The 25,763-nt window shown below is 45.8% G+C and overlaps 1 protein-coding gene across 1 annotated transcript in view; it reads left to right on the forward strand.

Moving 5' to 3' along the window:
* The window catches only part of CACNA1D (calcium voltage-gated channel subunit alpha1 D), a 289,303-nt gene that overhangs the window by 146,492 nt on the left and 117,048 nt on the right, over nt 1–25,763 (forward strand). Inside the window, 4 exon segments of the mRNA XM_023755748.1 lie at nt 1,636–1,778; nt 5,904–6,056; nt 6,589–6,785; nt 13,702–13,805. Of these exon segments, the coding sequence (XP_023611516.1) occupies nt 1,636–1,778; nt 5,904–6,056; nt 6,589–6,785; nt 13,702–13,805 (597 nt within the window).

A 25,763-nucleotide genomic window follows, 5' to 3' on the forward strand; every position in this document is an offset into this window, starting at 1 on the left:
CCTCTAGTGGGAGAGGGACATTATTCACCTGTTTTCAAGGACATTGCTGAAGAACAGGGGATAAGGGACCACAGAGTGTACATTGCAAAACGCTGGCACTTGAAAGCAATCTTAAGTCACTACCTGCATAGTTTACGTGCCTACCCCTTTGGGATGAAAATTCCAGTGGCTGCCACATTTCAGAAAAGTTTGAGGTTTTCTTTCTTCCCCTTCCTTTCTTTGTTTTTGTGAAGCTATAAACTTGTTTGGAGGGAGACTTTGAACGTTAGCCTTGCTGCAGGGGTTTACAGTCATTAAAAAACTACGCTAATGAGAGAAACCTGTCATCTGAAGCTTTGAAAAGGTAGAGACTGACTCAGTTCGCCCCTCACCCGCCTGGGTTCATTGCTAATTGCTGCAGTGTTACTAAAACAAACGCCTGGACTTTCAGTGCCCCGGAATGGCATGTCTGTGCCGGGTCAGGGCTGCACTTCAGACCACCCTGTGTTTTATGGACGCGGTGTCTTGGCCATCCAGAGGCGTGCCAGTGGGGGCCGAGTTTCTGCTTTGGCTGCTAATTAAACTTTAGAAACCTTTTCTTTGTTGCTGGGCCAATCATCCCCACAATCTGATTGGCCGGAGTTGTTTCTATTTGAAATGGGCAAATTTATATTTATTCTGAAAAAACAAGCAGCAATTCCAAAGAATAAATGTTTATTTGAAAGAGCAAAAGTAACTGTCAAATGAGCAGATCGCTTGGAAACAGCTTTATCCGAAAAACCTTCTGAGAGTAGGAAAAAATTTGTCGTGGCTGCCAGATACAATGTTATCCACATTTCAAAAGAGAAATGCTGGTCTTCATACCTCAGGTTGCTGCGTTTGGCCTTTGCACAGCTCCCTGGCCTCTGGCTTACATCATTCCGCACATGTCCCTATGAGGGTGGAGGTGGGATATGGCGAGCATATCGATGAAGATGTGGGACTTCGAAGTCAATATTCATACATTGAATTATTCATCAGATATTTTTGAGCACCTCTTACATATCAGGAACTGTTTGCTAGAAGAGACTCAATGAACAAATGAACAGCACAGGCTAAAATTCCTTGCCCTATGGAACCTACATCCTCATGGGGCCAACATACCTGGATCCATGCGTTCGTTCTGCCACTGGTTTTGTGAACTTGGGCACGTCCCTTGCTCCCAGGAAGTTTGTTTCCTCAGCTGTAAAATGGTGTTAATAATAATTGCTACCGCAGAACGGTTTGTGAGGATTAATGAGATCATGTACGTAAAGTAGGCAGCACCTGGTGAGTGCTCAGAAATGGCAGCCGTTAGATTATTGTTGTCGTTATTTCTATGGGGCAATTCCGTTTGTCATCGTTGGACCCCAGTGAGCCCCTCTGCCGTGCTGGTGGACTTGCCTGAGGATGTTCCCTTGGCAGGGAAACGGGAGATCATCCCCTGACCCAAATCATGTTAGACACAGGGGTCACCTTCCGGGGTCACAGCCCGGATCTTGCCTTGGCCTTGCTTTCCCTTTATTTAAGCAGCAGCCACGCAGAATTAGCCCTTGTTCAGAAATAACTACTGCTATCATCCTGTTTTGCTTCCCTGGGTGACAGACTCTAACGTTTCTTCCTCTCTTCTTCTTTCAGGTTGTTTAGCGTAATTTTGGAACAATTAACCAAAGAAACAGAAGGCGGTAACCACTCCGGTGGCAAATCCGGAGGCTTTGACGTCAAAGCCCTCCGCGCCTTTCGGGTGTTACGGCCACTGCGACTAGTATCAGGAGTGCCCAGTAAGCACGCTTTGTTTCCTAAAGCCGGGTGTTGTTGATTTCTCCCTTCTGGGTGGGTCTCAGGAATGTGAGCCGAGTGCTGCAGGTGAGTTGCGGTGGCCCCGGCCCAGGCTCTGGGGGCGACCCAGAGGCCTTCTCGGGTTGCAATGCACTTCGGCTTGAGTTGTCGCTGGATCCCGTGACAGCCCGAGAGGGGCTGGCAGCCATGTGCCATCCCAACTTTGTAAAAGAGGAGACGGAGCAAGTGGTGGCATGAGGCCTGAGTACAGGCTTCCTGATTCGAGTCTGGTTTCCTTCTGCGACAGCACCCTGGCCGTCACCTTCTCCGAGAGTGGTGGCTTATCCACGGCTCCACTCCCGGCCTCTCTTCAATGTGAGGAGTGACGGGGGCTGCACTTCCAAAAACTCGGCTCCCTACTCTTAGGGACTGTGCCTGTCCCGCTCTGGGGAAGAGGTGAATGCTTTCGTGCCCTTCCCCACCCCTCCCCTGCAAGGAGGGCAGGCTAGAACCTGCTGGAAGGTGGTTTAAAGACTGGAGATAGTGCAGGGAGAGCCCCAGCACCAGGTCTGGAGCACAAGGAGCCCCTCAGGGTGAGAGGTGTCATCGCTGTGCACTTGGCGACGCTGCCTGTGTGTGCCAGGCCCTCTGTGTGCTGCCTGCTGCAGACCAGGCCAGGCTGAGTGCCACCTGAGTGGGAACAGATGTCTGTCTGTGCCCTGGCCAGGAGCGCAGGCTGCTGCTTCCATAAGGGGTGTGGGGTGTGCCTCCCTGGGCTCTGTTCCTGATGGGACACCCCCTCCCCTGCTGGGGACCTCAGAGGGTAGGTGTCCTAGCACCTTTCCCAGGACTTGGGCGGGAGGATCGGGCCTGCAGGCCGTGCCTGTGCTCCACCCTCGGAAAGCCGTCAGAAGGACACAGACCATGGTCTGGCTCCTCCAGCAAGTCCCTGTGAGTTTTTATTAAACCTGTTGGCGCTCAGAACGCACCAGAAATTCTCTGGAAGAAAACACCATTTCCAAATTTAACATTTTAAAATGCAGGAAGTGGTGTTTTATGTGTACTTGTTTTTCCAGATGGTTCATTTATTTTCATTGAAAAAGATCAGCACAAGTCAAAACCACAGAACTGTCTGGAAGCAATTGAGAAAAATAGGAATACCTTGGAAATGACTGGCTCTGTTAGGGTGGAACATGGTTACATGAGAAGTTCAGTGAGCAAACACGTTCTTTCAGATGTAGTTGTTACAGCCTAATCTAATTTCCAAGTAACCCCCCCACCCTCCACCCCACACTCCCCCCCAGCAAATGGCAGGGAGCCTGCCTGGGTGTGTGCTGCGGCTTGCGTGCACGGCGGTGAGAACTCGGCACTTACTCGGCCAGGTCTGGCTCCCTTGCCTCGTGAGCTTGTCACTAAATGACTAGTCCAGTGCCCCCACAGCCTCTCAAGAACCAGTGCTAAACTGTGTTTCTTCCTTCCCCCCAAAAAATACCACTTTGAAACTTGACCGAGGTCTACATCACGTTCTCCTAGGGATGAGCAGGGAGAAAGGGACCTGAGTCTTGTGTGAGAAATTTTCAGCCGTATTTTAACCGCCCTGGAGGGAACACCCAAGCCTCTCATCAGACCCAATGGGCTTTGGGGAGAGGGGTCGGGGGCTCTGGCTCATGCTGTTTTCCATGCTGGTTGGCGTCTGTGGCCCAGTGATTTCTTCTCAAGTACCTGAAATTGTTAAAGAGGCCTGGGAAAGTGTGGCTGTTGACACTTATCTGGGAAATGTCTAGTCATTTCTAAAGAGAATTGAGACTGTCCTATAAGACAGGATTCTGTGTGTGTGTGTGTGTGAATGTATTAAGTGGAAGGTAAAAAAATGCACGTTTCAGAAGAGAGTAGTTCAGACATCTGTGGAGCCCTTAGCCACCCACACGCAGTTAACTGATGAGTGTTTATCGGAATCCCAGCCCATCGAAGTGGGAAAGATCCCTAGAGAGCATCCGCCCAACAGCATCACCTTTACATGAGGAAGCCGAGGCCCGCCAAGGGGTAGTGACTTGTTGAGTTCCTGTAGCCGGTGGGTGGCCAACAGGCCAGACCCACAGTCTCCCAGTTCCTGGTGTTCTTTCCACGTCACCCCTCTGCATCCGTGATCAGAGCCCCCGTGAGCTCTGTACACATCGACAATATACAAAGGAGCTTAATGTCACATAAAAGTGTACAATTCACCTTGAGATACAGCTTCATTATCTCACAAATGTGGCCAATCTGAAGTACAGTAGAGCCTTAAATATGAACATATTCGTGAAACACATGGCTCACTGCCGTGGAATTGAGAAGAGCTAACTGCTGAATGGTGATTTGGGATGGCCTATCCACATCTAAAAAATAAACAACAAAAAACCCTATCCAATTGGATTAAGGCAGATGTTTTCTTTCCCCTCTGTCTGTTCTTTCTAGAAGGTGAAAACATTAGCAATCATCTTAATGATCATTTTTTCCCCCAAAAGAAACCATTTGAGCACTTAAACATCCAAAGGCAGTACCTAGGATTTGGGTCATAATGAGGGTCTTGGAAAGATGGGCTCCTTGCGAGTCTGAAATCCTCTGATTAGTCTTCCCTCCCCAACCAGTCCCCCACCTCTTTCCCATCTTTCTTACTGCTGATAAGTATTCTTCTCTCTACTTGGTGTGTTCTGATTTCTAACTTATTTAATTCTAGCATCTCAGCTTATATTCCTTCATTCTTTGAGTATGTATTGGGAGAGTGAGAGGATATTAGAAAAGGGCTGTTTGAATGAGGTGAGACAGTGGGGAGGGAGAAGTGGGGAGGGGAAGGGAAAGAGAATAAAGAGGAGAGTGAACTGTGCAGAGCAGAAGCTGTAGTCATGGGTGGTGGGAAGAAGGTAGGACACTAAACGTGGAGGTCAGGTTCTAGGTGAGTTCTGGTCTCCTGGCCATCACTGTCCCTCAGTCTTCTGCCTCCTCCCACCCACCATCCCTCTCTCCATTCTCCCTCTTTCTCTTCCTATACCATGGCTCTGAGTATTACTCCATGGACAGCCTCCAGGCTTTCGTGTCCCTTCCCCATCTCTCAAGCCCAGGGTTCCGCTGCAGCATGCTTTCCTCTTCGTGCTGTGCTATTATTGACTCACTGGTTCTGAGTTGCTCTCACCCTCTCCTTCCTTTGCTCATCTCCTGCCTCCCTCATTCCAGGAGAGCCTCCTTTTGACATGCTTTTTTTTTTGGCTGGGCACTAGGATTTCCCCATGACCCTGCCTCCATAGGTACCTTCTTCTCCCTCAAATTCAGTTGCTGAGTTCTGGTCTCCACCGATCCTGCCTACTGCTGCCCCATTCGTCTCGCTAAAGAGGCTGCCTTTCGCTAATGGACTAAAGATGGTCCTGTAGCCCAGATTCAAAGCCCAGAGCTACCTAGCTGCAGGCTGCTTTTCCTTCCTGATATTCCTTTCCACTTGTTCTCACCAGCCAAGGCTCCCCATCCCGAGCCCATACAGCGCTGGCTCACCTCTGTGCGCTTGGTGCACTCTCCCCTCTGCCTGGCATAGCCTCTCCCCTGCCCACCTGTGGACATCACCCTCCTCAGACCCAGGCCCTGCCGAAGGGAGGCTGCCACCCGGTCCTCTTTCTCCTCCCCATTCAGAAACAATGTGTAATTGTGACTGATGTTACTCATACAGCATTTGTGTGCTACCTTTCCTTTGCATTTAATTCTTATGTCTCCTCCTAGGATACAAGCTCTTTGAGAGAAGGCACATTATGTAATACATCCTCATATCTCCCAAAGCACTAACCTGATGCTTGCCACGTGGTACATGTTCAAGGAACTTTGTTGAATGGATGAACAAATGCATGCATGAATGACTAACTTTGATATTGGACAGTCCCCTCTCTAGGCCTTCCCCATCTGTCAAGTGAGGAAGTTGGATTAGATGATCTTTAAGTTTTCGTTTTAACTTATTTCACATCCAGATTAACGCTAATTGAAGGCTTTGAGATATCTCTCTGAGTTTTATTACATGTGTCACATGCAAAGCAGGCGCCATTAGGAATTATATATGTGCATCACTGAAGTTTCTTCCTGGCTCACAAACTTATTTCTCTCTCTCCTAGGTTTACAAGTTGTCCTGAACTCCATTATAAAAGCCATGGTTCCCCTCCTTCACATAGCCCTTTTGGTATTATTTGTAATCATAATCTATGCTATTATAGGATTGGAACTTTTTATTGGAAAAATGCACAAAACATGTTTTTTTGCTGACTCAGGTGAGTAATGAAAATGGTCGCTCACCCAACTTTTTATTTCCTCCCAAACAACTTTTGTGGTTTTGAGAAAATCTAAAACAAAATGAGAGTGAGAAAAAAAAGAATCCAAATGTACCAGTAAATTTACTGGGCCAGTTCCTAGTGTGAATTATGTTCAAAATAAATAAATCTCCTTTTTGGTCCTGATTTCCTGTATAATGTGTCCTGGCAAGCAAGACGAGGGACCCCCCAAAATTAGAACATGAGGCGAATCAGTGGCATTGTATACAGACGAGAAAGGTGCTGCCCGGGAGCACGAGGAGAGAAAGGTGCTGTGAGTGAGCACAGAGGGGAGAGCCCCGGGAGAGAAAGGGGCTGTGAGTACAGGAAATGGCAAACTCCACGGAGGAGGCACTGTGTGGAGCCGACCTTGGAGGCCAAGTGGGATTCGGAGGCAGCAGAGATGGGAGGAAGCAAGGGGGCTCGGCCTCCTCAGGCTTGGGCGTCCTGATGTTCATTCTTGGGTGGTGAAGCCTTCTTGCTCTGCTTGCAGATATCGTAGCTGAAGAGGACCCAGCGCCATGTGCGTTCTCAGGGAATGGACGCCAGTGTATCATTAATGGCACGGAGTGTAGGAGTGGCTGGGTTGGCCCCAACGGAGGCATCACCAACTTCGATAACTTTGCCTTTGCTATGCTCACTGTGTTCCAGTGCATCACCATGGAGGGCTGGACAGACGTGCTCTACTGGGTAAGCAGGGTGGGGAGGGAGCTGGTGGAGTGTTCTTTCTTTGGATGACAGTTGTGTTAGCTAGAGCCATTGGGGAGTTGACTGAAAGAGAAACCCTGGAAGTCAGTGTTTTGGGGAAGGGAAGCAGACCCTCTCTTCACTCAGCAAGACTCATCATCTTTCCTCCTCAGGCATTTAGTGTCCATTCTAGAGAGCCGGAGGCCAGTGTTGGCTCCCTCCACGCCCCTGGGCTGCCTGGGGAGTGCTTGCCCAGTGTGCCTAATGGCCCCTTCCTGGAGGAGCCCAGAAGGCCAGGCTGGCCCCGGTAAGCTCTTACAGAGCCAGGAGTTATTTCCCAGGTGAAGAGGCTTCATGGGCTAAAATTGTTCTTTTATACACAAAGGAAGGTTGCTTTACTAGTCTCTGAAACAGAAGATAGGGAACATAAATTGCATACCTTTCATGCTTTCCATAACTTAGCACAGCCCTAAAGCCAAAATGGGTTTTTTCCCCTATTATATTTCCCTTGCCTCTTCAGTACCATATAAATCAGCCCAGCACAAGCCCTTAGTTCTCTCTTTCTTTCTCTTTGGAGCCAAAGAACTCTGGCAGAGAGGGTAGAAATGGAGCGGGGACCCATCCAGCTGGCCGTGAAAACAGGGGGACACCCCTTCGATGGCTGGAGTCTGGTTCTTCTTGATCCAGACAGTGCCAGGAGGCTTGGCCATAAATGAAGAGTGGTAGCGTTTCAACAGCCATTTCCCAGAGCTGAGCCTGTTTGTTTGTTTGTTTGGTAGAATTTGAACAAGCTCACAGAAGTTTGGAAATTATTTTCCATGCCACAGAGTTGCTGGGAAAAACAGCTGACATGTAGATTTTGAGGCTAACCCAAAATCCAAATGAGATTAACCGGGATTCCAATAATAACTTGTTAAAAGGCAATTCATAGTAACACAATGCCTCTTGAATGGGCAGTCTCTAGCGAGAAGGCCTGCAGATTGAGATGCAGCTTTTAAATTTTAGACACTTTATAGGATTTCATATTACTCTGTAACTTCAGAGAACAGAGCATCTGATGGTTATAGTAGGTTTTTGCTTCCCTTCACCAGTGACCACATGCTTACAGGATTATAGAAGTCCCTCTGTCCTCAATGTTAGGCAGGGAGGGTATGTTTTTATTTTCAACCCCAAAGTCTGTGTCTAGTTTGGTAATAAGGTTTAAGCAGCACCAGCATGTTATTCCTTGTTTCTCCCCTTTTCTCTCCTTTTCCTTGTTGTTATAGGAGTGTGTGTGTGTGTGTGTGTGTGTGTATGCACATCTATTGTTTATATTTATATGTCAATGCCTTTCATGGAGAGGACGAAGGAAGGAGATTATATTGGATGAGCCAAGACCCTGGTCATGCAAGGGGACCCTCAAATTAAGCAAAGCGTTCCTTTTCACTAGTATCGTTTAAAAAGTTGCAACTCCTGATTAGATTAGTTGAGGTCTCACTCCCAGATTTCCCTTGAAATTTCTGGTAAATCCAAAAAGCATCATCCAAATAGCCCAAACTCTAATCCTTCCCCCAAACAGTACAGAAAACAGCATTTTGATTAAAAAAAATCTGTGATCCTCTCAACTTTGTTGTTCTCTCTAGTCATGGTAAATTGTTCACCGCTGATCCAACATGCCTTGACTAATTGACAATTTTATGCTTTATGTTATATTTCTGCACATCCTCACATGACAGTTTCCTTTTGTCAAGCAAGTGAAACCTCTGGGAGTGTGCAATTAAAGGAGAGAAAACTCCATGTGCCCAGAAACGAGTTTCCACTTGCCTTCCTGAGAACCTTGCAGTATCACCCAAGATCATGTTATTGTGATCTCTATTGTTAATATGACAATCAGAGTTAATAATTTAACAATATAATAATTATAGTCTCTATGAACTACATGACATCTTTATTTCAATGGAGGAACACACATAATTTATTAATATTATCCCAGCCTATATCCCTTTATAGAAAGTCTGGGATTTTGAAGATGGACACAGTGGAATATAGAGAGATCACTGAACATCCCTAGGGTCCTACAGCAAGAAGTTGTAGTCCTTGATCTAGAATGTGGGTATATATTCTTTTTTTCTAAGGGGCCAGATAGTAAATGTATTTGGCCTTGCAGGCCATAATGTCTGTGTCACAACTACTCAATTCTGCCCTCTGCCCTGGGTTGCTCAGAAGTAGCCATTGGCAACATGTAGACAGTGGTTTCTAATGAAACCATTTTTATGGAAACTGAAATTTGAATTTTGTATAACATTCACGTGTCATAAAATACTCTTTTGATTTTTTTAACCATTTAAAAATGTAAATGCCACTTTTAGCTCAAATGCTGTACAAAAGCAGGTGGCTGGGTGGGTTTGGCCTGCAGCTCATAGTTTGTCGACCCCTGGTCTAGACTAGAATCCAGCACTCTCTCCCTGGTATTCCCACCCTTCTATAACATTTGGGGCAGCAAAGTCACGTCTTCCACCATCTTCACCAAGATCTTAGTCTCTGAAACACATCAGGTTTTTAATTCCCTGTTGATTACATCATAGAGATAGACAAGGCACCCAGCCTTCTTAATATGTTATGGGCCACAGTCAGCTGGAAGCCACATAGCTGTTCCAGAACAGAGCATCCATGCCCAGCACAGCAAATACTAATTACTATTACTCTTCATTGCCTCAGTGTAGAGGGGCCATGTTTAAATATTAATTTTTATCCACAACTAAAGTATCAAGGAAACATCTTAAGAGATAACTAAGGAGATTTGATTTTAAATACTGATGGCAAGCAAATTTTCCAATCCTTTGGGTGTTTGTATATGGTGGACAAAGTCTTTGCCAGGGATTATGTGCATCTTGTCAGGTTTCTATTCAGTCAGTGTTCCCAAGCTCATTGAGACCTCAGATCTCGAGAGAGTCTTGCCAATGGTCTTGAGAAGGAAAGTACAGGTATGCCCGATATTCAGAAAGACACACTTAGAAAAGAACCTTATGGATGTGTGGGGAGTGGGATTATTAACTCTGGTGAAAAGAAAGTTATTAATGGAGCTTCTATAAATTGAGTTCCATAAACATAATTAAGCTGTCATCTGACTCGCACCCATTTGTTGGCCACAGAGGCAGAAGGGTGTAGTGCAAGAAAGAACATTAGGGCTGGGCTAGGGCTTGGTGTTTGACCTTGGACAGGTCACTGGGGCTCTTTGGGCTTTAAATTTGTTGTCTTTAAGATGCAGAACAAGACTACATGATTCTTTTTTATTTTTCTCCTTTAACTCAGAGGACATGTTTTTGAATGTAAGAAATTAATTTAAAAAGTATTGGTTTCAGGAGAGAGCTGTCCATATAAATTATATGTGGCCTCTTGCCTTATTGCCAAGCTCCTTTCAGTGAAGGCACCTATGGAGTTGCTGGCTGTCAGGCTCTAACGGGGTATTCTCATGGTCAACTATTGACTTCCTTCAGGGTACCTGGAAATTCCTCTCTAGTTGGCCAAGTGCTTGCCTTCCTGTACCTTTCTCTGATTCCATGCTCAGGGGATCTACCTACAACCAGCACCCCAGGTATCCAGTGGTGTTTCCAGTAGTTTTAGGATGGCCTTTAATTGGAGACATGAATATGCATCTCAACCTTTGAAGGAAGGGAAAACTGACACCCAATAGAATATTATTCCCTGGGCACCAGGTGGCTCCACATGATAACTTTGATATAAATATTTCAAAAAGCAATCTAAATTGAAATGCTTCAGCTCATGCCCATTTCCCCATTGTGAATGAAGACCTTGCAGACAAAATCCCAACTAGTGTCTCTATTTTCATGTGGGTATTTTGGGGAACAACTTGCCAGTTCTGATTTGTCCTGTGTATATAAGGTCTGAGAAACACTGGCCTCTGAGAAGAGATTGGGTTGAGAAGGTTTAGTTGGGAGAAAGACTGGCCTCGAAGCTTGAGCTCTGCTTCTCTTCCCTGATGTCTGGGGATTAGAGTCTCCTGTGGCCTTTGTTTAGGTTTAGCCTTGCCCCCGGCCTCCAGTGATCATTCCAGGTGATATTTCTGATTTGAGCAAATCTGAATCTGTCAAACACTCCTAAGAAATTATAAAGGTCTTTCCTTAAAAACGAAAGTTTCCTCCCACGTGGAGCAGACAACACAAGACTGAGGCCCAAATGAAGGGGTGAAGCAGAGGGCTCAGCCCACTGACTTGGCCAGAGCTGTTGAAATGCGAGGTCTCCTTGTGGGAGTCCTGGACTTGGACAGCTCTCTCCCATTCTGTGAGCATGCTCTCTCCTGTCGTACGCACTCCTGTTCCAATAGAGAGGAAGCAGGCCCAGAGAGGTCCCTGTGGAAGGTCCTGCCTCCAGGCTGGGCTCTGGCCACTACACCAAGCAGCCTGTTTTCTTGTCCTCCACACATGGGTTTTTAAATAAGTTTGGTGGCGTAGCTGCTTTGGAAGAATTACCCTCTGCCTTCCTGCTGAAATTAGTTTATCCAGCTTAATTAGATCAACAATTGCAGCCATGGCCTCGGCTCATTCATTACTCTAATTGCCAATGTAAGATGTGCAGACTGATATGAGTTCTATTAAGCACATCAGTTTTCATGTGGCCAAACAGGTGTTTCATAAGGGATTTAATGCCCTTTCCCTAGACTTCAGTAACAGATGTTAGGTAATTTTTTTTAATGTTCTCTTTTCCTGTTTGGCTTCTGTGTGAGGCAAACAGTGAAATGCACGAGTCTCATTCTGTAAAGCTGAAACCTGGAGCCGCATAGTGTGGAGGAAAGCACATGCTTAAAGTCCGAAGGGCTTGTACCTGCAAGGCAAGAGCCATGAGTCGGGCCAGACTAGGTATAGTTCTGTGGGCCGGAGGTGCTGGGTGTTCCAGCAAAGTCGGGCCTGGGGTCATTCCTGTCGTTCCCAACTGGCCCTCAGCATCTCCTTCCTGGGAGAAGCGTTTGCCCAATTTAACACTGACCTGTGCTGTTGGAAAGTTCCATCCGGCCGTGAACCTTAAAGCACCTGTTTGCTCCAGCATGAAAGCTGCTCATGACCAAACCCTCCTGGGGGTGTCTGTCGGGGAGGCCATGTCTGACTGTCCCACAGAAGCTTGTCCCACAGTGGGGCATGGGGTTCCTCTAGATCAGTGGTTCTCAACCTTTAAATACAGTTCCTCATGTTGTGACCCAACCATAAAATTATTTTCGTTGCTACTTCATAACTGTAATGTTGCTACTGTTATGAATCGTAATGTAAATATCTAATATGCAGGATGGTCTTAGGCAGGGGTCCTCAAACTTTTTAAACAGGGGGCCAGTTCACTGTCCCTCAGACCGTTGGAGGGCCGGACTATAGTTTAAAAAAAAACTATGAACAAATTCCTATGCACATTGCACATATCTTATTTTGAAGTAAAAAAACAAAACGGGAACAAATACAATATTTGTATTTGCATGTGGCCCGAGGGCTGTAGTTTGAGGACCCCTGGTTAGGTGACCGACCCCTGTCTAAGGGTCGTTCGGCCGCCAAAGGGGTCGCGACCCACAGGTTGAGAACCGCTGCTCTAGATGAAGCCGGGTTTCCAGGCTGGGTCATCCAGGGTAGATATAGGGGATAGTGCTTCTCCTTCTCCTGGGTCCTTCCTGTGGTGCAGGCATGAAAATCTCATTTCCTGGAGCATGTCAGCTCGCTGACTTCTGAGCACTCGCCTGCTTTGCATTAGTTTAGCTGTGCTTGACTCACTGATTGAGGGCCATTCAGATTTAGGGAGGTAGGTTTCCTTGGAGAGGTTGGCTCCCAATGGAAAGTTATTATTTTAGTGTGTGTGTGTTTTTTTTTAAAAGAATAGAATTTATAGAGTCAAATGTTGCCAGTTTGTCTCTATAACTAAGACTTTTCCACCATCCCAAATTTCAAAAGCAAAAAAAAAAGTACTAACAACTTGGACAGAGGAGGAAATAATTTTCAGCGAAGCAGTAGTTTTGTCCTCTACCAAGATCCTTTCAGAAAAGCCCTAATGGCGGCAGCTTCCTGTGAGAAAAAGCCAAATCCCAGCTGATTGCCCTACCGGTGGCCAAAGTTGGCTCTCATTTGCCCTGAAAGCTTTGATGCCTCTGTGTGTGTGTGTGTGTGTGTAAGTGTAATATATAATGAAAATGTATTGGCTACTGTTGTCTCTGATTTGAATCTAAGTAAATGTTTCATTAAATGTATAGAATGCTGTCTCTAATGTGACCCTCTCTCCTTACTAGATTCCCTTATTAACCCACCCCTATGAGACCATCTTGTTTCTTACAGATGAATGATGCTATGGGATTTGAATTGCCCTGGGTGTATTTTGTCAGTCTCGTCATCTTTGGGTCATTTTTCGTACTAAATCTTGTACTTGGTGTATTGAGCGGGTAAGCTACACCTCTTTCATCTTGAAAGCAGAGCCCTGAGGACAGTTGCCAAGACCACACAGGCTTTGCTAGATGGGGCCGCCAGGTGGGTGCCAAGCCTCACATGTCCTCCAAGACGCTTGTCCTCTGCTGAGGCTTCCCAAGTCACGACGGTTCCTGGAACCTCACCAGCCTTCATGAAAGGCAGCGATAGAATAGTTATTGACCAGGAGTTAATCAGCGTTGTTACTTGGCATTTAAATACTTTCCATTGCTTGCCCTTCTGCCTGTCCTAAAATGAGACACATTTATAATTGCTTTACTGGTCTGGATCCAAATATAATGCAGATGAATTGGTACAGACTTCAGCAGCAGAACGTATCCTTAGGTGAAGACAAAAAACAGAAGGCCCTGAGTGGGTCCAGCCCTAGGGGCACTGACCTTCCACCAAAGCCCCACGTGGTCTGGCAGCTGTTCCTGGGACTCCGCTCTTTAGCAAATAGATAACTGATAACATCTCCTTACATTTTACAGGTAAATGATGCGATAGGATGGGAATGGCCATGGGTGTATTTTGTTAGTCTGATTATCCTTGGCTCATTTTTCGTCCTTAACCTGGTTCTTGGTGTCCTTAGTGGGTAAGCAGTTGGATTCATGTTGCCCATTCTGCTGCCTCGTGTTCCGGGGGCGGCTGTGTGTGTCCCCTGGCGCCCCTGAGGCTCCCCTGCATGCGTGTGAACTCTGATGTTTCCTCCGTGTGTGGCTTTTGGATTGAACTGTGATTCTTTCTGCCTGTATCTATCTGTGAGATTCTGTGTTTCTGATGCTTGCCAAACACTATTAATTTAATGAGAACGTTTCCCTGAAGCCAGTTGCATTAATTTGCTGAAGTGCCGAAGTGGATTACCAGGGAGGAAAAGGAGTCCCGACCTTGGTCTCCCCCAGGAAAGGGCGTCTTTTGTGGTCTTATTCCCATTGGTGCATAACCTGCCCCTTTGAGATAATCATGCATATTTCCAGGGTGTTTTAGATTTCATTGTGAAGGAGAAATAAGCCTAGGCTAGCACATAAATACTAAACAAATTTTAAAATCTTAATGCCCTGCTCTCGGGATTGTTGATTAGCTTGGTTTTCTGCTGCTGTCACTGTGAGAATTTTCCCTCTAATTCATTTTTAATCTTAACTGGTAGAACCTTTCATATCGAGTAATGATCCGCTTTTGCACATGCATGTTTTTTTTTTGTTTTGTTTTGTTTTAGTAATACTCACCTGAGGATATTTTTCCATTGCTTTTGTTTTAGAGAGGAAGGGAGGGAGAGAGAGAGAGAGAGAGAGAGAGAGAGAGAAATATCCACTGGTTGTCTCCTGTACCTGCCCTGACTTGGGGGGTGTGGGGGGGCGGATAGGGATTGAATCTGCAACCCAGGTATGTGCCCTTGACTGGGAATCGAACCCACAACCCTTTGGTTCGTGGACTGATGCTCTAACCAGTGAGCAAACTGGCCAGGGCTGCACATACATGTTTTTTGGTCCTATCATGGTCCTTGTCCTTCAGTCACTGTTTTTGGAATTTCATTTTTTTTACCTTCTATAGAGAGGGCTCAGGGGAGATGGGCTCAGGACGGGGACTTGGGTGTCTCTGGGCTCTGCCTTACCTTGGGGCAGCTGTGCCACCTCACTGTCCTGCAGGTACCCCAGAAAGGGGAGCAAGTACCCCAAGGAAGGGACCCGGGACTGTCGAGGCTCTCTCAGAAGTGGCCAGCGGGGGGAATGTAACTGTTGGGGGCCTGGAGGGGGTGCTGGGGTGCTGCTGGAGGCCCAGGAGGTCCCTCCTCCCGGGGAGCCTGTGTTATTCACTGAGTGCAGACATCATCAGGAAACGCTGCTGATGGATTTTCTTCCCAGTGAGTTTATCTTCCTCTTGTCACTCACTTTATCTTCCTCTTTCGGAGCTTGTGGGGCTTGTGTCTCGGGCAAGTGATGTCTTCATGTAACGCCGAGTCAGTAGAGAGACCTCTGTCGCCTTTTTCTCAGAGCAGAAAGCCGAGCCAGCTGTCCATCTCTGCTCCCCTCCTTGCCTCCCTCCCGCCTCCCTGCCTGTTTGCAGGGGGAAAGGATTTGGAATTCTCCTTGACCCAGGGGGTCAGTGTCACACATGAAGGCCTACCTAGGGCCCAGCAGCCCCAACAGTGTGCCTCCCAGTGAGAGGGGTGGGGGGCTGGGACTGAGTTGGGGGGTGGAAGCATGCCCTGGCCCCCCCCCCATAGCAAAGCTTCCTTCTTCAGAGAAGTGGCTTCTCAAGCCTCATGCTCTTTCACTTACACCTTTAAAGTGCCCTCCTCCTAGTGAACCTCCGTGGCTCCGGCTGGTGGTGGGGTTTGAGGGTGGAAATGATCCCTGGAGAAACGGCATCGTGCTTAACTCTGCCACAGGAGCAGCCTGGCCAAGGTCAACAGCAATTCTGTTGTGACTTCCTTGGCGCCTCGTGTCTCCTAAACCCAACTAAACTGACTGAGGCCATGGAAACCGCTAATTTCAACAGAGCCGGTGACGTGCCTTATCTCCGAGCTCCGCAGAGCAGGCACCGGCGCCCTGGCACGAGGAAGCTGCTTAAAAAAGAAAAAAGGAAAAGCTGGGAGGAGGGGCTCCTCATTAGAAAGGTGGGCATTAAATATGCACCCCCAATGGCGGGGGTGCCCAGATCTGGGGGATGAAAAGGGTACACACCCTCATGGAACAACCAGTTTACTGAACTGTATTTCGGGGAAAATAATTTAATTGAAAGTAACTTAAAAAACATTTTTGTATCAAAACCAAACTAGATCCCTTTCTGAAGGAGAATGCAAACGATGTATACATTTTAAAATAAAACCTAAGACTCCCTAGTGACTCCCCCTGTGGGTGCAGGTACCCGTGGGCTGCCTACAGACTCTCCTCCACCGGAGGCCACTTCGGTAGGAGATGCTGGGGGCTATTTGTGTAAAGTGAGAACCACGTCTGCAGAGCAGAGCCTTTCAGCCTGTTGACTAATTTGGCCAGCGATTCCCAAGTTCTGCTGAGTGCCCGGCTCTGGGCCAAGGGCCAGGGGTGCCAAGATGTCTAAGCCACAGACAGAGGCCTAGTGTTCAGACCTTCATTGTCTGGCGGGAGAGACTATTGTTAAGCAGTGCAGGCGGGCAATGCTAGAGGAGAGGTGTGGACCAAGGGCTGTCAGCTGGACCTTGGAAGATGATAAGGCATCTGCTGGGGAAACGTACAAGGAGCTGGCAGGCTCCCACCTGCCCTAACAGTGACCTGCGCTTCTCTGCCCAGCCACCTCCCCTTGGCTTCCCCCCAGGGCAACCGGAAATCAAAATGGGTCCCTCGTGTTCGTCTCCTTGTTAAAGCAAATTCAAAATACTTTCATTTTAGTCTTAGGGTTCTTCACAATTTTTACAGAGATGACCAAACCAGAAGGATGTAAATGTTAAAAGAAAGACAACTTATGTTGCAAAGCCTTTTAGGGCCATGAGACCAATACAAAAGGAATCCCAAAAGCACCGAAATAAAAGACTCCTATTATAGACGTTCAAGACCCTGCTGTAGCTTTCTGATGCACAATCATGAAATGATGATGTGTGTCTTTAAGTCTGTTGACCACGGAGAAATATTTGTTTCTGCTCCTTGGCTCCGTCTCAGATTTTGTGTGGCCAGGCCACCCTATTTATTCTTGAACTGATTTTAATCTGCCACCTGATTCGTTGCCGGTACATTTTGAGAGCGTTCTGAGGTTGGTGCTTTGGAAACCCCTTTGGTTTTACAGCAGACCCTTTGCCTCAAGGTGAGTACGAAGTTTACAAACTGCACCCCTCATAGCCAGGCATGAGCAGAGGAAGACCTTGGTCTCTGAGGACAGGGTGCTGCGGGAGGAGCCGAGCTGTCTAACTCGTGTGGCAGCTTCACATTAAGTTGTCATTGAGAAGATGGGCCTGTTATGACCAGTGACTAGAAAGCATGTCTCAGTGAAATCTACAATTCAGGCAGGCCACGTCGCCCGTCACGCTGGCTTTTTAGAAGCTTCGTGATTTTTCAATTCTAAAATTGTTCATTTAACTCCTTGTCTCTTTTGAGGTGTTTGTCGGTGAATAGACAAAAGAAGAGAACACGTTGGTGCTTCGGTGCTTTGTTTCTTTAGCATCATTGCCACATTCCCAGGGGAAAGGGTGCCGGGGCAGTGGGCTCCGTTCTGCACCTGAAGGACCCGCCTGATGCTGGGCACACCTGCCATGAGCTAGCATGGTCCCCAGAGCTGGGGTCCAGGCCCTGAGAAGGGGGCTGGTAGATGAAAAGGGAACTAGGAGACCTGGGTTTTGGTCCAGCCAATGTCACACAGTAATTCTGGGACTTCACTTAGTAGCCCTGAGCATTTGTCTCCTCATGCCTCACACAGGGATGACCCACCACCCACCTTCCCACAGGGTGCTGGCTTTAATCAGCTCATGAATGTAGAAGTGCTTCAAAAATATATAAAGGGTTTTACTCATCTAATGTATCTGTATATTAAGTCTATGCCCGCTTCCCTGGGGTCCTTTGGAAATTATCTAAAGGGTACCATTCTCTGGATTTCCCAGGAAGTGACCAGAGAAACGTGCTTGGTACACATGTTACTCCTGTATTCTGTGCCATCCACAGGAGGCTGTGGAGGTTCTTTGTCAAGCTCTGAATCATTGCGATTGAAGTTATGTCTGACAGTGATTTTTTTTGGTCACAAATAGGGGTAGGTAATGGCATTTCTGTAACATAGTGGTTAAACTCACCGGCTTTAGAGTTGGATCACCAAGACTTGCATCTTTGCTCTACCTTTTACCACATGAGATTTGGGGCAAATTACTTAACTTCTTTGAATCTCACTTTCCCTATCTATGAAATGGAGCTAATAATACCAACCGTGTAGAGGATTCATTGAACAAGAGTGTACAGTGCTTGGTCATTGTTGTGATGGCTCAAGTAAGAGTATATAAGGCATATTGTTAGTTAATGGGATGCAAGGAAAATCTAATTAACTCAGTCCTTTTAAAATAATTAATAATTATAGGCCAAGGTAGGCCTGAATTAATGAAAAGTCAAAGTTATACTTTAAAATGTTTTATTATATGCACATGTCTGTATATACATAATGACATAGCCAGTGACTTCTACAGAATATTACTACATAAACCACCTCCTGGGCCTGCTTTAAAGAAAGATGAAAATCATTTGTAATTCGCCCATGAATTCAAAGCTGTGGTTTTTGTCAACCTCTTATGAAAAATATTTGAACCACTTCTTTTGGTAAGCAGTCCTTGTATATTGTTGGAAGATAAATGCTCTTTGTAAACCAGATTTTATGACATTAGATTGAATGTAAATTGAACCCATGTCTATAAATTCAACATCATTCAGCTCTAAGTTAATTTGTGTCTTTGTGTCCCAATTAGTTGCAAATCTACCAGGTCACAGGTTCTCTTTTGAAATCACTAATCTCATTTTATATGACTAGAGGCCTGTTTATCTTAACTTTAGAAGTTTTGTGGGGATGTGGATGAAATGAAGCATCTTAAGAGCCATTTTCAAACCAGGTGATTATTCTGAATTTCACTATCCCATCCTTCCGATTCCCCGTTCTAGTTGCATCAGATCCCAGGGCCTAGACAGAGACCCAAGCCTGGCTGCTTTCCGTGGTAACTGCTGATGTATGGAGATTGGGGAGGCACTGTGGGGGCAGTGCTGGGACTGTCAGCTGTATTTTATGAGAATTACACAGAATAGGAGCAGGTTTGGGGCATCGTCATTTGCACCCTGGTCCATTGAAATTCACACCATTATGAGATGTGTTAAATCCGAGAGTGCCTCTGATTTTTTCCCCTTGAATGTTGGCAAAGGAGGCAAAACATATCAGGGTAGATGGCGGCTCTCTTGCTTGTGAATAGTTTCTAAGTGGCGACATATGCTCTGGGAATAGGCACTTTTATACATTATTCATGAGTGGGATTAGATTTGGCTCTCATTCAGCACTTGACCAGCCTCTGCTGATAGAAAAGGAACAACAGAATTTCTCCCTATACACACTCCTTGACATAACCTGCATCTTAAGAGAGTAGCTGAATTGCTTACAACATTGAAAGGCATATTGTTAGGTCATGGGATAACCAGGCAATCAGTATGCCTGGTTACCACTGTATTACAGAATAAAACTGTACTGAGTTCATGAATTAATTTCCTATCTTGACCAACAGACTAAGAAAAACAAAGAAATGTTGGAGGGTTCTTTGTAGATAGTTTTTACAAGAAAAAAAAAGGTTTTCCTGTATGTAATTAGTGATGATCAGGCTGCCAGAATTCCAGAAAAAGACACCCCTAATGATCACTTATAGCAAAATACTTCCCAACATTTAGCTGGATCTGTCTTTGGCTTGTCTAGGCTAATATGTAAAAGATGTGTCCACACTGTCGGATGTCTCTTTTCTTGAACTTGGAAGTAAAGTCGTGAATGGAGTTGAAAGCTGGGGGAGAGATCCATGTCCTCTAATAACTTCACGTGGTTTGGCTTTGGTAGAACAAGAAGCTAAGCCCCGCTTCAGCCACAGGTGGAAGAATGCTAACTTCCTTTTTCGAATAAAGAACCAAGCTAGACATTTCTATATACTTTTAAACACTGAACTTTCTTGTTGCAGAGTTAAAAGGCTGTCGGGGGTAGCTGGCAGCTGGATGCTGGTGCTGTTGGTACCATGGTACCTGAAGTGCACAGGCTGGTAGCCACACCTGACATTAACAAGTGAGTGGTAACCTCTCTGCCACTGGCTCGCGGCTACTGTTTCCATAGAAATGGCTGTCGGGATCAGTGGAAACGAGGTAAGTGAAAGTTTTCGCTGATCCTTGTTTCCATCAAGCTGACGTCTGTTTCCCTGGCAACAGCAGTGGACAGCAGCCAGGCACTAGCAGCAGATTCAGTATCGCTCTCTCACTTGTCAGCTGTGGCTATCATCTGTCCCTGACCGAGTTCTTCTATCTAATGCCTGGCAAAGACCTCTGAGAGCCCAGGAGGCACCTCTGGCCACATGTGCCCTCCTGGGCACCCACTTTGCCGATGGAGAGCTCTGCCCTAACCTAAGGGGCTGCTCTGTCAGCAGCCTTCCCTCCCCTGCACTCTGGTTGGTGGGTGTACAGTTCAGGAGAAGAGAGAGGTAGTTGAGGGCATCCGTGTTGCAGGGCAGGCTGTTTAGTCTGTTGATCTCAAGTCCTAGGGGAAGAGAATTCATCGAGGTGCTTTCATGCACAGATCCGGCTCTTCATAAAGCCAATAGTACTTTAATGGTTGAAATTAAAGCCATAATTTTCCCGTGTTCCCTGTTGGATCGGTGGCATTAACAATTGCTATCACTTTTTACAGTGGGAGGGATATTTATGAATTTAATAATTTGACTTCTTGTGAGAAACATTTTTGATGATTGCCTCTAAGATGCTATGCTAGTGTCAACCGTTGCTAGTTTTCCCCCTTCTTCTATGTAATTTTTTTTTCTTGTACAGGCTGATAAAATTGCTTACCGAGATCAAATATTGGTATAGCAAGGCAGCTCAGTGTACAAAGACTGGTATGTCCACAGTATAGGGAACTCTTTTTTACTAAAGTTTAGCACTTGATCCTTTCCTGAAGTTTCATTTTAATACTAGAGGCCCGATGCACGAAATTCATGCACTGGGGCGGGGGGGGGTGTCCCTCAGCCTAGCCTGCACCCTCTCCAATCTGGGACCCCTCAGGGAATGTCCGACTGCCAGATCGGGTCTAAACCAGCAGTCGGACATCCCTCTCACAATCTGGGACTGCTGGCTTCCAACCACTTGCCTGTCTGCCTGCCTGATTGCCCCTAACCACTTCTGCCTGCCAGCCTGATCACCCCCTAACCACTCCCCTGCCAGCCTGGTCACCCCTAACTGCACTCCCCTGCAGGCTTGGTCCCCTGCAACTGCCCTCCCCTGCAAACCCACTTGCCCCCAACTGCCCTCCCCTGCTGGCCTGGTCACCCCTAACTGCCCTCCCCTGCTGGCCTCATTGCCCACAACTGCCCTCCCCTGCCAGCCATCTTGTGGCTGTGGGCGCCGCCATCTTTGAAAGTGTGGCAGTCAATTAGCATATTCCCTCCTTATTGGCTGTGGGCGCCGCCATCTCTGTGATGGTGTGAGGGTCAATTAGTATATTCTCTTTATTAGATAGGATTTCAGCAAATGTATGCACCCAAGACATAAGTGTTTTCCTGCCATATGAGACAGTGTTCACGGGGTCCACACAGCAAAGGAGAGCCGTCATTCCTGCCCTGGTGTGTGAAAAGAGAACACATAGGGAGAGGCACAGGATGAGTTGTTGGGCGCTGTCTGGTTTTAAACAAGATATTGTGAAAAATTTTATCAGAAACAAACCACAGCTCTGAGATTCAGCAGTGTATCTCTGAGAATGCAATGAAGGCATGGATCCACAGCGTTATGAGAATTTAGACTGGCTCTCTAGCACAACACTGAGAAATTGTGGGTTTGTTTCCTGTGGGGGACCTTCTTAATGACTTTGTTCCTCAACATTGTGGACTAGGACAAGTATGTTTGGCCTGGAGGCAGTATGTGGGGCTGATCCAGTATCACCCGGTTGGGTTCAATATAGCAGACTAATAAGAAGCAGACAGTCTTGCTAGATCACCTTTTCCTTCGTCTTGGACTTCTTACGAAAAATTGACTTGAATTCCCTCATTTAATGATTTTTTTTCTGTGTTCTGATGCTTTCAGCTTACCTTAAAATGCTTCAGAATAGAAGATTGGATAGACAGGTGATAAAGAAAATGTAGAAAATGTTAATTGTGGAATCTAAGTGGTAGGCATTTGGGTGTTTACTATATAGTCCTTTATACTTTTATGAATGTTTCAACATTTTCTTGCTAAAGTTTTTGGAAAATCTGCATATAGAAACCACTCTGGCTGCAGCAGTGTGAATGGACTAGATGGGTCCTACAAGACTGGATGTGGGGAGACCAAATTAGGACTATTCTAACCCACTGTCATCCACAACATAGTAACAGCGCCGGAGTGAACCTTTCACCATAAACAACAGTAAAACTGGCAGTTTTTTTTCCTCAGAAGATGGAAATAGGCAGCACAGGATTGGGGTCTCTAAGAGAAGGGAAGCACATGAAGTGTCTCCCACAATTGTCCTGGTTTTCTGCCCGCGTCACCTAGGATTGTGGCTCAGGAGGCAGGGGCAGCAGTCTATTTGCTGAAGAGGTAAAGAGCAAAGTTTGGGCTGCAATACAGCTGGCATTTTCAGGGCAGAGTATTGTGAAAGTGAACTCTGTCAAACAATTTAGAAATAAATAATACCTTTTTTTAAAAAAATTTTTTAGATAATAGAGGAGGAGGGGAAATTTCCCAACTCATTTTGTGAGGCCAGAATAACCTCAGTAGCAAAACTTAACTAACACCCCTAATAGGAAAAGAACAGTATCCTTCTTTAATATAGATGCAAAAATTCTCAAATGTTAGCAAATTGAACCTAGCAATAATAAAGGAATAATAACACCTCATGACCAAGTGGGTTTGTACTAGAAATACAAGGTTAGTTCACTATTGGAAAATCAAACCACTAATGTAATTTACCACATTAACAGAATGAAGGAGAAAAGTAGTATATCAATAAATGTAGACTATTCCATTTATGATGAAAACTCTAAGCAAGCTAGGAATATATGAGAAATTCCTTAACCTGGAAAAAGCCATCTACAAAAAATTAAAATAAACTGTAATCAACATCATACGTAATGATGAAAGACTGAATGTTTTTTCTTAAGATTAGAAACAAGGTAATCATACCATAATGGCTCAGCAGTTCCATTTCTAGGTATTTTCCAAGAGAAATGAAAACCTAAGTCCACAAAATGACTTGTACATAAATATTCATAGAGTTTTGTTCATAGTAGTTCCAAATTGGAAAAATCCAGTGTCTATCAATAGGTAAACAGATAATGAAATCATGTTCTGTTCAACAGGTGAATAGATAAGGAAATTGTGTTGTGTTCAGACATTGGAATATTACTCAACAATAAAAAGGATTGAAGTATGAATACAATGAAGCTCAGAAACAGGTTGCTGAGGGAAAGAAGCCAGACACAAAAGAGAACATACAGTGTAGTTCTGGTAGAGGCAAGATCCATCTGTAGTACTGAATCAGGTCATCGATTTCCCAGGGTGGGAGGAAGAAGAGTGGTTGGGGAAAGGGAATGAGAGAACTTGCTGAGAGATACTATACATGTTCTGTGTCTTGACTTCAGTGTTGTTGACATGGTGTCAACATTAGCCAAACCGTAAACCTAAATTGTGTACATTGGATAAAATTGATTTTAAAATAGAATTAAAAGAGACTTCTGCTTCTAGTCATGATAGGATACCAGATACCAGATTCATCCTCCCACCTGAAACAACAAAACCGAAAACAGACAATATAGTATATAAAACAATGGTTTTCAAGACACCGAACATCAGACAATCCCGATCCCTGAGAAACAGGAAGTAAATGAGCTCCATGGCTGTCACAGCTCACTGGCTTAAGCAAGAGTTCCTGGGCCCTGGCATATTGAGGGGAACCCAGGCAGCGTCTTCTCCCCGAGGTGAGGAGATGAAGAGTCCGTGGACACCATGGTGGCTGAGTGTGCAGGACAGAGTGCCCGAGAGGGGAGAACTCTAGAGATAAGCAGAAGGTCCCCTTAAGTGTTGAGAATGGAGTACTTTTCCGCACATGTATGTGAGGAAACTACCTACAGCTGGGGAAAGAGCATCCACATGATTAGGAAGGATGGTGTTCAGTGCTCACACAGGGCTAGGAACATCGCTTGTTCTCACCAGCCAGCCTGGGAAAACTCATAATTTACACGGCATTGGGCAGAGTAAGGATCAGAAGGGATTTGCCTCAATGGTGAGGAATTATTAGTCCCAGACTGAACATTGCTCCAGATTGACCTGAGGAAACATTAAAGCAAATCCTGAAAGGATCAAACAGTTTGATCCTAGTTACCTAACTGCCTCCTGGAACAAAGCATGAGGTTATTTATAGGAATACAGAAAGCTCGAGCACCCGACAAGATAAAACTTCCAATGCCTGGCTTCGATCCAAGGTTATTAGGGATGCAAAGAAGCAGAAAAACAGATGTTAGAGTCAGCAGAAAAGGACATAAAAAGGATCATTACAACTGTATTACATTTGTTCAAAATGTTTGACAGAGACATTGAGGATACAACCTCTCCGCCCCCTGAAAAAAGCAAGAATCCTAGGAGTAAATCTGGTGAAAGATGTACAAGACCACTTCTATAAAAAACTTTGCTGAAGAAATTAAAGGCCTCAAAAATGGAAGGGTATATGTTGTTCATGGATTGGAAAACTCAATATATTAAGATGTCAGAAGACAGGTAGTATTGAGAGAAGGTGCTCTTCCTTGTAATGAGAAGAAAGGAAGCGAAAACGGGGCAGGTGTAAGTTTGGTATGGTAGTGGGAAGCTGGGAGTCTTCCTGTCTGATTTCCTAGTGTTTCTGAGGCAGGAGGCAAGGTTAACTGCTGAGGCTGCGTGGGTAAGTGGCAGAGTCATATGTCTAAAGAGAGTGGGGAAGGCTCAAAATAGTCCTTACAGGGAGTCAGGGAGTGAGCGGGCCAGAGAATCGAGGTAGAAGATAGGTAGCATTGAGGTCCCTTTGGAAGCTGGCAATGGCAGATCTGTATTGATGGCAGTCTGTCCCATTGTATGACTTTCTGTAGCCATGCCTGACTGCTCATACCCAGCCATGGAGAATATAAAAGGAGTATTTGAGCTCATCTGGGGTGACAGTTTTGCTACCTGTGTACAGTAAAAAGAGGGAAGAGTGTTTCGGGTCTTGGCAAGAACATCACTGAAGGGATCACTGATGGGTCATGAAATCTAATGTAGATTAAGAGGGAAGGAGAGGCTAATGGATTGAGAGAAAACACATTGTTAACCTTTTTGGACTGGTTCCAAAGAGGTTAGCAATATTTATAGTGGGAGTTGTCGAACAAGTCAGCTGGGGTGAAAGGAGGTTGTGGTCAGCAGAAATCTTGAATTTGTGATTTGGGGTGGTAGAATTTAGGGTTTGACAGTGGAATTGGGTGGCTGAAGTAGCCTGGAGGTAAAGATCATTGGAGATTAACATGTCAGGGAGTTGAAAAGCCAGGGGTTGGCTTCTGGAGACCCCTGAATGGTGGTAGAACTTGGGATGGAAAGGAAGGCTGGGAGTCAGGGGCCTAAGTCTTCAGTTCAGAAGAAGACAACCCAGAGGAAGGGGAGAAGGTCATGTAGCCCATGGGACCATCTTCAAAGAAACAGGGATTTCTTTATAACAGGATGAGGGAGTATTGGTCTAGATGTGAAGATGGACAGAAACGCAAGGAGACTGTCAGCTATGCCTTGAGACCCTGAGGTAGGTGGGGTTTCAGGACTGCAGGGGCAGCAGAGCAGTAAGCTCAAGGGTGACCCAGGCTTCCATCCATACAAGAAGAAGTGGGGTCCCTTTGAAGAGTGACGGGTACAGGAGCAGC

Source organism: Myotis lucifugus, unplaced genomic scaffold, assembly GCF_000147115.1.
Source record: "Myotis lucifugus unplaced genomic scaffold, Myoluc2.0 scaffold_83, whole genome shotgun sequence".
In the NCBI taxonomy this organism is placed as follows: Eukaryota; Metazoa; Chordata; class Mammalia; order Chiroptera; family Vespertilionidae; genus Myotis; species Myotis lucifugus.